The sequence below is a fragment of the Metarhizium robertsii genome (genome assembly GCF_000187425.2).
Source record: "Metarhizium robertsii ARSEF 23 chromosome Unknown MAA_Scf_2, whole genome shotgun sequence".
Taxonomy (NCBI): domain Eukaryota; kingdom Fungi; phylum Ascomycota; class Sordariomycetes; order Hypocreales; family Clavicipitaceae; genus Metarhizium; species Metarhizium robertsii.
In genome coordinates, this window is record NW_011942160.1 from 1,456,921 (window position 1) to 1,470,530 (window position 13,610).

The window sequence follows — 13,610 nt, forward strand, 5'->3', positions numbered from 1 at the left end:
AATCCATGTGCTGTCATGTCATGTGGCGCTCGGGATAAAACTATCTTTGCCTCGTATTGGGTCTCGACGGAATGGTGAATAACATGATACGTGTGTAAGCCTTCAAATACTGCACGAAACTTTGCGACATCCTCATTGCTATTTCTCATTTACCTTTGTGAGCTGCGGGTGAGATTTGTCACGAAGTCAGAGAGTCGCGTTCTGCCGCGGTCTTGTGTGTTTCGGAGTAATGGTAGAAGGTCCTATTCGAAACCAAAACCAGCGACTTGATGAACTCTATTGAGGCCGTTGATTCCCTGGTTCGATGTGTCTCGGCTGCAACATTCCCGTCGAGTATCTGCGGGCGTTTAGATGGTAAATACTTCGCTCATCACAAGAACTCAAGCCCTCAACGCCTGGACCGCCATTGGCGCACCCGGGTAGCAATCTTTTTTGGACTACGTTTCCTCGAAGCTGGGTTTCTGAATTTTGATGCTTTGCAGTAAAACAATCAAAGAGGCTGCTTTCTGACGTGTATCCTGTAGGACCTCAGCCCGGGCCGTAGACGATGGTGACAGGATGGCATTAATACAACCTCACCCAACCCTCACCCAAGACGGGACGGGCCATGTATGTCTGGGAGCGACCCAAGGAGGGGTGATGAGGGTGATGAAGACACCATCCTTTATGCATGGCTGACCGAGCTGGGAACATGTCCAATCCAACCGACCCGTTTGCTGCACGCCGTGAAAGCCGCAGGTGCACCCAACATGAGGTCTGGAGCAAGATCTGCATGATTTTATCATAATTCAAACCCCAGAACTACTTGTGAACCCCGCCAAGGCGTCTCATCTGCATCGAGCATGCAGAATATCTGCAGATATCCCACCGACCGCCCGATACACTGGTTGCGAAATCCGGCGATGGACCGTGACGATGCCCAAGACACGCACAGAAACGGCCTCGCGTACAATTTGCGTAACTGTTATGAATATGGCATATAGTCAAGAGCTCAAAAACGGAAAGAGACTAAGGAATCGTTATTCATATACCGACGTATGGCCGGCTTCCCATGTCTTGGCATTGTGTAGACGTGATGCCGAATGACATGCAGTGGCTTCGATTTCATGGCTTCCAACATCCTGACCATGAAGCATATTGCTGCGTGAAATCTAGCAGCCTTACTGACGTGTCTTTCTGCCATTCGTTAGGATACCCATTGGTACATGCAACGACGACATTAGATTCCCTTGCTTGCCACTGCATTAAGCCACCGTGATAATGCAACATCGGTCAATGTCAACAACCTGCACAATCCTTGACATTGCCCATCCGTCCGCGTCGTTGAGTATTTGCGCAGTATGCCTGCAAGAAGCCCCCCCTCACCTCGGAGTATAAAATCTACGTCTTATGCCGAGACTTTACCAGCGCTCTCTGTTTCAATCGCATTCAGTCAGTCAGCAACAGGCTAGTATTCGAAGAGCGTCTTCCAACCTTGGGTACCAAACCATACAGCTACAACAAGCCTCAAGAAAGAAAAAAGAAGAAGAAGAAGAAGAAGAACCATGAGGACTGAAGAGTTTGATTACAATGTTGACTCAAGAATCGTGCCAGACGATCCCGTTGAGCTGCGTGGCAAAAGCCGTGAAGATGGCAAGATGGTCGTGCTCGACCGCTCTACCGACAAGATTACGCACACGGTGTTTTCAACCATCTGCCAGTACTTTCGCCCGGGCGACCTGCTCGTCTTGAACGACAGCTACGTGCTCGCAAACGTCTTGTGGTTCCGGTACGGCGACGAGACTACCCACGTGGGCTTGTGCGGCCACGAGCCCGACGGCACGACCATTGTCGATGTATTCGGATGGCCGCTGGCTGCCCCGGCGCTGACCCTGACGTCCAAGAACAACGACAGACTCACCTGCACCCTGCTCGAAGCGCTGCCCGACCAGCTCTGGAGAGCGAGGCTCGAACCCTTCGACCTGGTTACGCCGACGCTGGTCGAGTTCGGACAGCGAGTAGACGACATAACAGACCCGAACCTGACGCTCTGGAGATCCGCGCCCCTTGCCTATCGCTCCGTGTACGCCAATACACCTGGATCGTTTAACATCCCTTCAGCTGGGCTTCACTTCTCCGAGGCGCTGCTGGCCGAGGCCGTCGCCAAGGGGGTCGAGGTCGCCCACATCACGCTGCATGTCGGGGCGACCGAGACCTTTGCGGTCCGCCACATCACCGAGAAGGAGGTTGAGAACCACAAGGTCAGGTCCGAGTACTTCCAGGTCGGGGACAGGGCGGCCGCACAGATCAACCGGGCCGTGTCCGGGGGGAGGCGTGTCGTCGCCGTGGGCACGACCGTCATGAGGACCCTCGAGACGCTGGCCGCCAAGCTGGAGCCCAAAGCTCCCATCCAGGCGCAGTCGGGGTGGACCGACCTCTACATATACCCCGGATTCAACTTCAAGCTGGTGGACGTGTTGCTGACGAACCTCCACCAGCCGCGGTCTAGCCATATCGTGCTGACGGCAGCCTTTGCCGGGAAAGAGCTTGTTATGCGTAGCTACGCCGAGATTCTCGAAGGCGGTGGATACGAGTTTGACATGTTTGGGGACAGCATGCTGATTGTGTAGCTGCCGGCTGGCTGGCTCAACATGGGCACGCATCCGCCCATGACTCTTGAATGTTGCGTTTGTTGCGCAAGCTTCTAGGTACTACGAGCAGTGACGTTTTGTAGTTAGTACGTGTTATGGAATGGGCTTTGCAAATGATTCACCGTTGTGCAATGAAAGTCATTGACGCGGTTCAACACAGCGTACGGAGTACTAGTGCATAGTAACTTATGGAGTATAAAAAGAAAAAGAGCGCATGTGAGAGCCAGAGAACTCAAGTGCCGTATTGATCCACCAGATTGCTTGCCAAAAAGTCACGGGGCTGGGGTTTGGTGCATCCGACAGGGTTTCGCCAGCGCATTGCAGGTTGCACCAAAAGCTCGTTTCATTCGTTCAAGGTGCCTTCAGCCAAGTTGCCAGCCTTTGTCGTAGACTCGTCCTTTTTTTTTTTTTTCCTCTCCCGCGATTCTTCTGTCGCCATATCCTGCACCAAGCGTTTTGCGTTTCACAAAGGGACCGAGCTTGGGAAGAAGCTTGGCAATTCGGCTCTAGATTTAAGGTTAAAGGCGGGGGGTTGCAGACACGCCAAGAGATCAAGGATGGACGACTACATGTTTCGGTATTATGTCGACGAGTGCAGAACTGTCGAGGAGGCGACGAGTTATCTGGAAATATTGAATTACTCGGTGAGTTTGCCTTGAAGCAATGGCCATTGGACTGAAGCCGGGAGTGGATGTGGATGGTCTGACTGTCTGGTGTGCAGGATCCGTTTTACAATTCGTGCGAGGAACATGCTCTTACGGAAGATGAATTCGACAATTTCTTGTATAGGCGGGTGAGTGCGCCGTCTTTGACGGAATCGAGCTGGACTGAACGAAACAGGGTGCGTTTGCGCCGCCGGACAAGATGCGCCATGGGACGAGGTTGTTGAGCGGGATCCGGTTGATGTGAGTATTGTTGCCGCCTCTTGACTTTGTGATGGCATCGATTGAAATATCGGGTATTTTTTTTTTTTTCCCTTCGTCGACTGACAGCTCCTAGTGTGCAGAAGAACGCCAAAGACAAGGATACCTTCACGCCGAAGGTGATTTCGCTTCCAAAGGACTCGTACGAAGACATGGTCCGCGCCCTGAAGCTGCCTTTTAGAGGGATTGAGACGACGTCTGTGGTTGGGCCGTTCTTTTGGAGTTCCTTTGACCAGGATGATGATGATCCTCACTTGCGTGCGTTTTTTTAATTTTTACTTTGTTCGCTTGGGTGCTCCTAACCAACCACCCACGTCCCAATGGCTCACAAGAAGAACGACCCGACAACTAAAACAAGCATTGTGATTAGAAATCATCCACCGCAAATCCGACGTCCGCAAAAAAGGTAGAACCCGCGGCTGGGAAATGATGCTCTCGCACTCGTTCAAGACAAACATCACCACAGGCTACCTCAAAGGCACGCCGTCATCAGACGTCGTCTTTGCGCTGCAGCACCTCCGCGCATGTTCCGCACAGATCGGCCACCCGATGCTGCTTCCCATCATTATCCTCTCGTACGACCTGTCCACGGCAAATGACCAGAAACAGCGCGACGCAAGAGACTGGCTGCGCCGTCTGGAGAACGCCGTCTCGCTGCGCAACGAGGTCGAGGAGCACGAGCAGTATTTCCAGGACGGCCTGCTGGAGGTAGACGGCCTGAATCGCGACCTCGTCGAATGCCACGGCCACGTCATGTGGAAGCGACCGCAAGCGTACTGGGCCGTGGCAGAAGAGATGGAGAAGGCCATGGGCCGGTACCGCGACAAGATGACGACTGTACGCGAGGAAAAGCTGAGACTTGTCAACGGCGAAACAGCGAGCGCGGGGGATGCCGAGAGGCGGCATTTCAAGGAGGTGGACAAGCTGCACCGCAGCATGACAGCGAGACTAGAGTTCTACAAGGTCAAGCTCAAGGGCCTGGAGAATTACATCCACACCACGCTGGAGAGGCTGAAGGTGCAGCGGGAAGCGGTAAGCTACACACGCGCGTCCACCGGCACCGGGCCCCCCAGCCCAAGGCTCTCGATCCCAGGCACACTGACCGAGGGGCCCTAGTTGTACAACATCATGTCGCAGCGCGAAGCGAGACTGAATCTCGAAATCGCCGGAGAGCAGCGCCGCATCGCCCACGCCAGCAAACGCGACAGCACCGCCATGAAGACCATCTCGCTCATGGGGACGCTCTTTCTGCCCGGCACGTATCTCGCGTCCGTCTTCAGCATGACGTTTTTCAATTTCCAAGAATGTACGTTTCCCCTTCCTATCGAGCGTCTCCAAAGCTGCAGACTGCTAATGCCGCTGTTGCGGCCAGCCGCCCACCCCGTGTCCATGGATCTGTGGATCTACTTTGCCGTTACGATCCCCATCACTGCCGCCATCGTAGCGATATGGGTGTGGTTCGATCGCCGTCGCGAGGCACAGTATGCCAGGGACGATGAGGACCTAGAGCAGAACATCGACAAGATGGAGAAGGAAATCATGTTTCATTTGAGGAAGAGGACCATGAGCAAGACGCATACGTGGAATTCGCTTAGTTCGCCGCCTCGGCCGTGATCTCCTGGTTTCGGCGCAGGTGTCGATGAGGTAGGATAAGACGACATCTTGCGGCTGTTATCTGGTGGTGTCACTGCGAAGAGTGATTTGTTTTTGCTCTAAGATCAGGTGGAAAGAAGAACCATGACTTGTCTGTATATAGGCCACGCCTTATGACTCACGACTTACGAACACATGTACGCACGGGCAGCCATCACTAGATTGGATACAGAATACAGAATAAAGACTACAGAAGCCACATTTAAGCTGGCTCGAATATTACTGTGCTTCGGCTAAACAATGTTCCAGGCTAGCTAAATCAAAAACGCCAGACCATGCAACTATAGCGCCCGTCGTGACAACATATATATCCCAAAGCAAGCCGCTGCGCCGTAACCATGTTGAGAAGAACCTCTACCTGCATTTACAACCGGATGTGTCCCTCTCCCCCAAACCATCTTCGTATGTCAGAGTTGTTCTGAGAATTGCCGGCATTCTCGTTGTTTCCGCCCATCCACTTCGGCTTCTTGATTTGCTGGAACCATTTGGGTGCCTCTATGCCCTCGATGGTGTTTTTCATACGGTTGCCTATAATTACCAACATATTGTCGTCTTCCATGGCATCATCGTAAACGGGAGCCCGTGGAATTTGTCCTGGTCGGCCACTGTTGGCCGAGGGCACGGGTGTTTGACTCGGCAACGGAGCAGGATCTCTGACTGCGGGAATGGAGAGAATGGGAACAGCTCTGCTTCCTGCTTCACCTAATGCAACCCTTGAAGCGGTGTCTCCCCGTCGACGGTAGGTCGCTGTGCCCCCAAGCTCTCGTTCAATGAGACCACGGCCTTCTCGCCAAGATCCAGACCCATATGTCGGCCCGTTTTCATCGCCCTCGTCAATAACGTCGATACCAACAAACACACGCTTGACCTTCCCGTACAATCCGAACAATGTTGCTACCACTGGGAACAAAACAACAATTGGGAAGAGGTCATCAAACCATCGACCAGGCGCAGTTTTTTCGAGCAGTTGCCCAAGAAACTTGAAGAATATTGTCTTCTCATACACCTCCTTAGACAGGAATGTCACGAAGTTGTATGACAAGGGGATGGTAAGCTTGGCGACCTGCATGGAGTACCAGAACGCTGATTCGTAAGACGTGTTTCGCTTCACAAGGGCCCGGCCACGCCAGACTTTGACTTCCGTCATGGAGAGAAGTGCTGCTGCACACATGTAGCAAATCCAGAAGGCAGAAACGACTTGCCCAGCAAATCCAACTTCAGGCTTATCTCCCACCCAGTGATGTACAACGCTGAGGCGAATAACAGACAAGCGCGGGAATGTATATCGGACTAATTCCGACCAAACGACGCAAGCAGAGGCGAGAGCTAAGAACAGACCAAACGCTACCTGGGCATAGGGGATGACGTGGTAGTAGAAAATGTACCGAGTATATGGACTCAGAATTTTGGTCCTTCCCCAAACTTCCGTGTGTGATGACGGCTCTCCGAAGTCCAGTTTCTTTGAAGCGGCGGAATTTAAAATTGCCTGCAATTCCCCTGCTTCGTGTACCAAGCGGCTCCATTCGTCGACATATCGAGATCTGGCATGTCTGGCCCGAACAAAACTTCGAGTCAACTCGGCCAAATACTTTTCTGTGATGACCGGCGGAACCGATCGGCCGTTAGTCGCAAATATGCCAGAGCCAGACGGCACCTGAGACGGCAGGATGTTTCCCATGTCTTGAAGTTCCTCAATCCATTCTTGAAAGCTTAAAGCACTACCAGTCTTTCGGCGACAGAGCTCTGCGACTTGAGCTTCAACTTCCTCTAGGATGACCAGTGTGTCTTCCATATGTTCGTGCACCTTTGGAGCTCGTGACTGCAGTCGTTTTAATCGGCCGCTTATGCTTGCATTTCGAATGAGTCGTCTGGGAATGGCAACAAGTCCGTGACCCATGAGATAGATGGCGAGCACAAGACCCCAGCAGTATGCAAGAGTCATCACAAGACCCTTCAGCGATAGAATAGAGGGCTGATACGCAATAAAGACGTATACCAAACCAATGGCACTGGCACCGAGGACGATGGCATAGAACTGCGCATTTTGTCGGAGAGAGTATTTCAGCTTATCGCTCGGCTCGTGGTAGCCGGCATCCGAGTATTCACCAAGGATGGGCAAAATGGCCCTATAATCTGTAAGTCTATCGTCATAGCAAGAAATGGTCCTTGGAGAGCACCATACCAAGTCAAAACAAAGGTCAGCCAATACGTTATCCGCCACGACACCAGGACCACTCGTTCAGGGAGCCATATTCCCCTTGTAGTCTCGTCGTCGGTGGCTGCACTGGACGCCAAGTCTATGGGAACGAGGAGCACGACTATTGACGGCAGCCACAATGCGAAGAAGATGGGGACGAGATAAAATCCAGGTGTAGTTCGCAGCGGCAGGTAGTATCGCAAAATCAACAGCACGATGATCGAAATTACGAGCAGTGCGAAAATCGAAAATATGATGGAACCGACGGGCGCAGCACTGCTAGTGATGTGAGCCATAGCGAGCAGCCCGTAAGTGAGTCCATGCAGGCGATGCGAAAAATGAAGGTGGGTTAGTTGAAGCAGTCTGGTTGAAAGACGAAGCCGGAGAAACCGCGAGCTCCAAATGGCTGCTGCCTCTCGAACGTTAGCTGGCGTTGCCCCCTTGGCCTGCAGGTCCCATGACGCAATGATGGTCCAAAACGACCGCTGAAAGGTACTCCGTACTGGGACAAGTTGGTGCCTCAAATGTGGGGCGGCTAGGGAGGTATGCATCTGGTGCAGAACGTTGTGCAAACGGAGTACGGAGTACCAGCTTAATTGATTCGCGCTCGGTCGCGTTTCCAGCTGGAGCCATCGCGTCTGACATGCTTTGCAAACTCCAATTTATCACCATTTTTTTTTTAGGCTCGACGCAACATTACGCACCACCCATTGACAACTGTAACCCACAGCCTTTGTCGCATACGTCAGTCATGGCCGCTTTGCCCGATCTTACCGACTGTAAGCCGTCTTTATCAGTTTCGTTTCGACACAGCTGACAACTTGTAGGGCTTGTCGACTCCAACGATGCGCTCAATGTGAGCCTGGTTTCTCCGTCCAAGTCTGGACTCCGGCTGGTCGGCTCCTTTCATCCCAGCTTTACGTATCCCATTTTTGGCGACGAGGAGAAGATATTTGGGTACAAGGACCTGAAGATTAGCTTGCGATTCCGAGCTAATGATATGCGGCCACATTTGGAAACGACCTACAGCAAAAAACTAAGCCCATCAGCCGGCGTTGAAGAACCCACCGATATCAACGCTGTGCTTCAAACAGGAAATCACTTGCCCAAAGGTAAATATAGCTGCCAAACTGACATCAAACTACCTACTGATGTTCCTAGTCGCTTTCGTCAAGAGCTCCGATTTCGAGAGTAGCTCTCAGCAGCTTGGCGACAATTGGACGCCTCCTGGCACCCTACAAGAGACCATCGACGGACCCGACGGCCAGTATGAAATTTGGAAAGGCAGCCTGGAAGACCCGGCTATCAAGCAGCTGAACTCGCGGATTCAGATTCTGGTGCCTATGCTCATCGAAGGTGGTTCGTACATCGGCCAGAACCCCGAGTCGGACTCGTCTGACATCGACCTGTCCGATGCAAACCGTTGGACAGTCTTCTTCCTCTACCGTACACAAAAGTCAGATGATGAACCGGATAAGAAGTCATACGTCTTTGTTGGATACTCGACTGTGTATCGATTTTTCTACTTTGGCCGACCTCCTACTCCGCCACCAGAATCCGGAGACAAGTGGGAATTGCCAGATGGAAGCTTTGACTTGTCAAACCTTCCATGCAGAACTAGGCTCTCTCAATTCATTATTTTGCCACCATTCCAGGGCAAAGGCAATGGAGCCAAGCTGTACAAATCAATATTCCAACACTACCACAAACATGACCAAACGCACGAGTTCACGGTTGAGAACCCGAATGAAGCATTTGATGATCTGCGAGACGTTTGTGACCTCACCTTTCTCAAGACAATCCCGGATTTCGTTGAATTGAAACTGGATTCGTCAGTCACGATTCCCAAGAAGGGTCCTGTGCCCAATCTGGTTGTTGGAGGAGACAAGCTTGAGGAAATCCGCTTGAATGCAAAGATTGCTCCACGACAATTTCACAGAGTACTGGAAATGTACCTGATGTCTCAGCTTCCTTCATCTGTGCGACCCTCCATGGCGCTGGATGACGACCGTCCAGCCCCCACACAGGCGGATAAGCACTTGGAAAGGCTGTGGCAACTGATTGTGAAGCAGAGATTGTACAGGCACAACAGAGAGGCTCTGTCCCAAATCGAACAAGCTGAACGCATCGACAAGCTCCAGGAGACTTTGACTGGTGTTGAACTAGAGTACGCCCGCATTCTGGCGGCCTATGAACGAGCTGCTGGCCATGGTCTTGGCCCCAGTCAATCGAACGGAAAGCGGAAATTAGACGATGATGCTGGAGAGAAGACCGCAAGCAAAAAGGCAAGAGTAGAAGACGCTTGAAATGGGCGCAGCTTCGTGTATATGGAGACTTACTTGGCGTTAGGGTTCAGTGTGAGACGGGTGTGGGGGGCTATAGATCATTGTAAAGTCAATCACAAATGGAAATGGGCTTCCTATACAATTCTTCTGCGGCGTTGGTATATTTAGGAACAAATTGGTCTATGCGATCAACCAAGAATGGCACGAAATTTAGAATTTGCGTCGTGGAATCTGCACTTTTCTTTTATTAACCAGTCGTGTTGAACCTGGTTCCGTTAACTCCCTGAACACCCTTTCCAAGCTGGCTGGCAACCACCGTAGCTTCACGGATAGCTCTAGAAATCGTTCCTCGGGCTCGGCCCTCCTCCAACACCAAGAGACCACCGATTGTGCATCCACCAGGGGTACACACCTTCTCCCTGAGAAGGGCCGGGTGCTCACCGCTCTGGACCAGCCCGGTAGTTCCTCGCATGGATTGAGTAGCCATTCTCTGAGCCTCTGCACGGGGAAGACCCATAGCCACGGCACCATCAATGGCAGCCTCGAGCATCAGAGCAAACATGGCGGGAGATGATCCGCAGAGAGCTGTGGAAGCATCCATGTTGTTGGCGGGGAGGTAGACAACATCACCAATACGCTTGAAGATCCAAGTGACAAGAGTCTTCATGTCGGGAGGCAGCGGAGGATCGGAGATGCCGATGACGGTCATGGACTCCCGGATAAGAGCAGCAGTATTGCACATGGCACGAACGACTCTGCATCGACCGTCGTCCTCCGGATTGGTTGTTGGTACCGATCCGTGCAGAGCAATCTCCATGTGGTCGGCGGTGATGCCAGCACAAACGCTGATGAGAAGTTTGCCCTTCAAAGCATCCGCCATGCCGGGCTCACCCAAAACATTGTTCACCATGTATGGCTTGCAGCCCAGAAGGACAACCTGCGCCTGTTGGACGGCAGCTATGTTATCGTTCTGAACAACCTTGACGATGGATGAGTGCTCCCACAAAGCAGCCTTGACTCTCTTAGCACTCTCGGCGCTGCGAACGCAAGCAATGAAGCGAGATGGGAGAGACTGTGGCCGCTCTTCCCCAGGGGTGGAAGCGTTTGATGATGGGGATTGGAGGGGTCGAGGACCATTAATTTCGGCCAGGGATGTAAGGATGCCGTTGAGAATGGCAATTCCCATGGTGCCTATTATTTGTATGAGATGACTTGCTATGGAAATTGGCAGCAAAAAAAGTACTGACCACATCCCAACACCGTCATGGTGAAATCGCCATATTGAGGGCTCATTTTGTCTTGTTGGGTGACGTCAGGCTGCAAACCTATGTTTAAGTGGAAAGCGGTGGTTTTAGGTTAGATAGACAAATCGACTATTTAAAAAGAATGCGGTATTCAACGAAGCAAAAGTCTTCCAAAGAAGAAAAAGGCTCGTGTGTCCTCTCTGTATTTGCCAAAGAGATCAAATGAAAAAGGACCGGGGTGTTGTGAGAGTGAAGAGCGAACCCGTGCTATCAAACTGCTGAAGACAGTGGGGATTGACCGGCGAGATTTTCCGGTGCTTTAACAGCCTGCGAGGGATTTCCTACGCTGTCGGCTCCGGTGCCGGCTGGCGTCTCTGTGCCGTGGCTTTACCGCGGCCAGGTTAGGCAAGGGCCTCTCACCGAGCAAACCGCTATGCTCACCGAGATCCACCTGCTGCTGAGATGAGCGCAGGGCCGCAGGCCAGCATTCGACTTCATCAACTCGTCTCAACAAGTTCTTTGCTAAAGACGCTGCATGCCAACACGCTTGCCTCGTACGGCGACCTATTTCAGACTTGTATTACAGCACATAATGGCGGACCCATTCGAGGTCCGCATGCGATTCAGCTTGCAGTTGCAGCACTTGAACGCCTCTGTAGTTTCTGCTCAAAAAGCTGCCCAGTATGCCTTGAAATACAAAGACATGGATGAGGACTTGCACTCGTGCATCCTCGAACAGGTTGAAAGAGTAAGCGTTTTATCTGAAGAAACTTCGTGCGAACATGATTGCCTGACTAACATGCCACAGAATAACATGAATACACGCGCAAACATTATGTACTTTATTGAGCACTTTCTGGACTTGGCGCAACAGGGGCATGCCGAATACGTTCGTATGATGCAACGCGACATCATTCGGGTGGTCGATGCTGTTGCTCCTGATGACGGATCTGGCGCCACAAATGTCAAGGTGGTTCGAAAGGTGAGCCTGCCACCATACAAAGCTTCGTTCGCGAGTATCCGCAAGGGGCGATTGCTGACCTCGAGTTCTAGGTCTTGCAAGGTCTCCAGACCAAGGGGCATTTGGAGTCTCAAGCCGTTAGCCAGATCGAAGACGTTCTAAAAGAACGCGAGATCAACGAGGCTGACTTGAGTCCGGCGTCGCCACCTAGCGATGTTGAAATGACAGACAAGTCAGATGGCCAGACCGTACCCAAGTCGGCACAAAAATCAGCACCACATCGCTTGGATAAACGCCAAGTCGAACAGCGCATAGAGGAAGACAGGGAGCGTCATAAGCGGCAACGGGAGAGTATTTGGGCGATACCCAAGACTGAGGACGCAGAGATGAACAAATTGTGGGAGGAGACTAGTGATTTCGGCGAAGATGACGACCGGTTGCTCTCTGAGGAAGCCGAAGATTGTGTCAAAGAAATGGAGATGCAGCATTGTCCACATAGACGCTCTGCAAATGGAGACCACCACTAGCCGCGGTGTATTGGGTTTAATTTTGTTGCATTGCGTGGAGTTTTGGAAAATCTTCTAGGGTCGGATGGTTGCGCCGGTATGTGTATGTGAATATGTAGTCCTTGATACCCGTGATAGCTCACTGCTGATTTTCTTGTGTCTGTATCCATAAAATGAATCAATAACCGAATAAAACAAAACATGTTGTTGTCATGTATCAAAGACATACCCTATATGTCAATGCCTCAACAGATGTCATCACAAGAAAACATTAAAGACATGAAGTTGAGAAGTAAGATTTTTGTTTATTTTGAAAAAGGGATCCGTTCCCCTTTAAATACTAGTACAGATGACGATTTTGTACATGCCATACGGCCTTCTATGATGGACTTGCCAGCCCATTATTGCAATTCAATGGCATTCTTTACTCCATGACAACAGTCGCACCAAGCTCCTTCATGCTGGCAATAATCTTCTCGGCCTCATCCTTAGGAATGTTCTCCTTCATCATCTTAGGTGCACTCTCCACAAACTTCTTGCTGTCTACCAAGCTGAGTCCTAGCAGACTCTTGATCTCCTTGATAATCTTGGCCTTCGCGCCGGCATCGAAAGCTTGCAGCTTCAGGGTAAAGAGGGACTTCTCGGCAGCAGCAGGGGCGGCTTCTTCGACTTCCTCTGCGGCGGGGGCGGCAGCGGGAGCGGCAGCGGCGAAGCCACCCATTGGCATATCGGGGATGTTCAGTTTGCTCTAGACATTGAAGATTAGCAATGTCAAGTCGGAATTTGCAACTGGTATCCTCCATAAAACGCCGAAACCCACCTTGAGGCTTGATACCAAGTCGGCAGTCTCCAGAAGCGTCAACCGGCTGATCTGATCGACAATCTCGGCAATCTTGGGGTTCGTCGGGGTGGCCTCAGTTGAGTTGAACCTTCTTGTCGTCGAGGCGATCCGAAGCATCTGTGCAGGGGCTCTAGCAGAGGAGACAGAGCGCAATTGGCGAGCGCAGCTCTGCGTCGCATACCGGCAGGACATTGCCATGGTTGGTGCTGTGTGATGGAGGCTGAATGACTCGAATTTGTAGTCGAGATACTTCGGTCGCGTGCAGCTTCTCGATCAAGGAGTGCTTCCTGAAGTTTTTCGAGCTGCTGTAGTTTGCTGGCGCGAGTGGTTCCACCCGCGCGCTGATTGGTCCGGAAAAACCTGTGTCATC

General features: G+C 51.8%; 7 protein-coding genes across 7 annotated transcripts; 4 read left to right on the top strand and 3 right to left on the bottom strand.

Moving 5' to 3' along the window:
- Positions 1-1,544: 1,544 nt before the first annotated feature.
- MAA_05974 (S-adenosylmethionine:tRNA ribosyltransferase-isomerase) lies at positions 1,545-2,609 on the top strand (the record flags this gene model as incomplete). Its single annotated transcript, XM_007823972.1, has 1 exon — positions 1,545-2,609. The coding sequence occupies one exon, from the start codon at positions 1,545-1,547 to the stop codon at positions 2,607-2,609; it is 1,065 nt and encodes a 354-aa protein (XP_007822163.1).
- A 578-nt stretch (positions 2,610-3,187) lies between these two features.
- Positions 3,188-5,167, top strand: MAA_05973 (Mg2+ transporter protein, CorA-like/Zinc transport protein ZntB; the record flags this gene model as incomplete). Its single annotated transcript, XM_007823971.2, has 7 exons — positions 3,188-3,274; positions 3,352-3,423; positions 3,471-3,535; positions 3,630-3,811; positions 3,924-4,585; positions 4,670-4,859; positions 4,926-5,167. 7 exons carry the CDS (start codon positions 3,188-3,190, stop codon positions 5,165-5,167), a joined length of 1,500 nt encoding a protein of 499 aa, XP_007822162.2.
- A 403-nt stretch (positions 5,168-5,570) lies between these two features.
- On the bottom strand, positions 5,571-7,699 carry MAA_05972 (LMBR1-like membrane protein; the record flags this gene model as incomplete). Its single annotated transcript, XM_007823970.1, has 2 exons — positions 5,571-7,332; positions 7,389-7,699. The coding sequence occupies 2 exons, from the start codon at positions 7,697-7,699 to the stop codon at positions 5,571-5,573; spliced, it is 2,073 nt and encodes a 690-aa protein (XP_007822161.1).
- A 455-nt stretch (positions 7,700-8,154) lies between these two features.
- On the top strand, positions 8,155-9,709 carry MAA_05971 (Acyl-CoA N-acyltransferase; the record flags this gene model as incomplete). Its single annotated transcript, XM_007823969.1, has 3 exons — positions 8,155-8,182; positions 8,231-8,515; positions 8,565-9,709. The coding sequence occupies 3 exons, from the start codon at positions 8,155-8,157 to the stop codon at positions 9,707-9,709; spliced, it is 1,458 nt and encodes a 485-aa protein (XP_007822160.1).
- A 226-nt stretch (positions 9,710-9,935) lies between these two features.
- MAA_05970 (Pyrroline-5-carboxylate reductase) lies at positions 9,936-10,981 on the bottom strand (the record flags this gene model as incomplete). The annotated part of the gene is made up of 2 exons (XM_007823968.1): positions 9,936-10,879; positions 10,936-10,981. The coding sequence occupies 2 exons, from the start codon at positions 10,979-10,981 to the stop codon at positions 9,936-9,938; spliced, it is 990 nt and encodes a 329-aa protein (XP_007822159.1).
- A 543-nt stretch (positions 10,982-11,524) lies between these two features.
- MAA_05969 (RNA polymerase II, large subunit, CTD) lies at positions 11,525-12,420 on the top strand (the record flags this gene model as incomplete). The annotated part of the gene is made up of 3 exons (XM_007823967.1): positions 11,525-11,680; positions 11,741-11,914; positions 11,986-12,420. 3 exons carry the CDS (start codon positions 11,525-11,527, stop codon positions 12,418-12,420), a joined length of 765 nt encoding a protein of 254 aa, XP_007822158.1.
- A 403-nt stretch (positions 12,421-12,823) lies between these two features.
- On the bottom strand, positions 12,824-13,438 carry MAA_05968 (Ribosomal protein L7/L12; the record flags this gene model as incomplete). Its single annotated transcript, XM_007823966.1, has 2 exons — positions 12,824-13,147; positions 13,220-13,438. 2 exons carry the CDS (start codon positions 13,436-13,438, stop codon positions 12,824-12,826), a joined length of 543 nt encoding a protein of 180 aa, XP_007822157.1.
- Between the last annotated feature and the right edge of the window lie 172 nt (positions 13,439-13,610).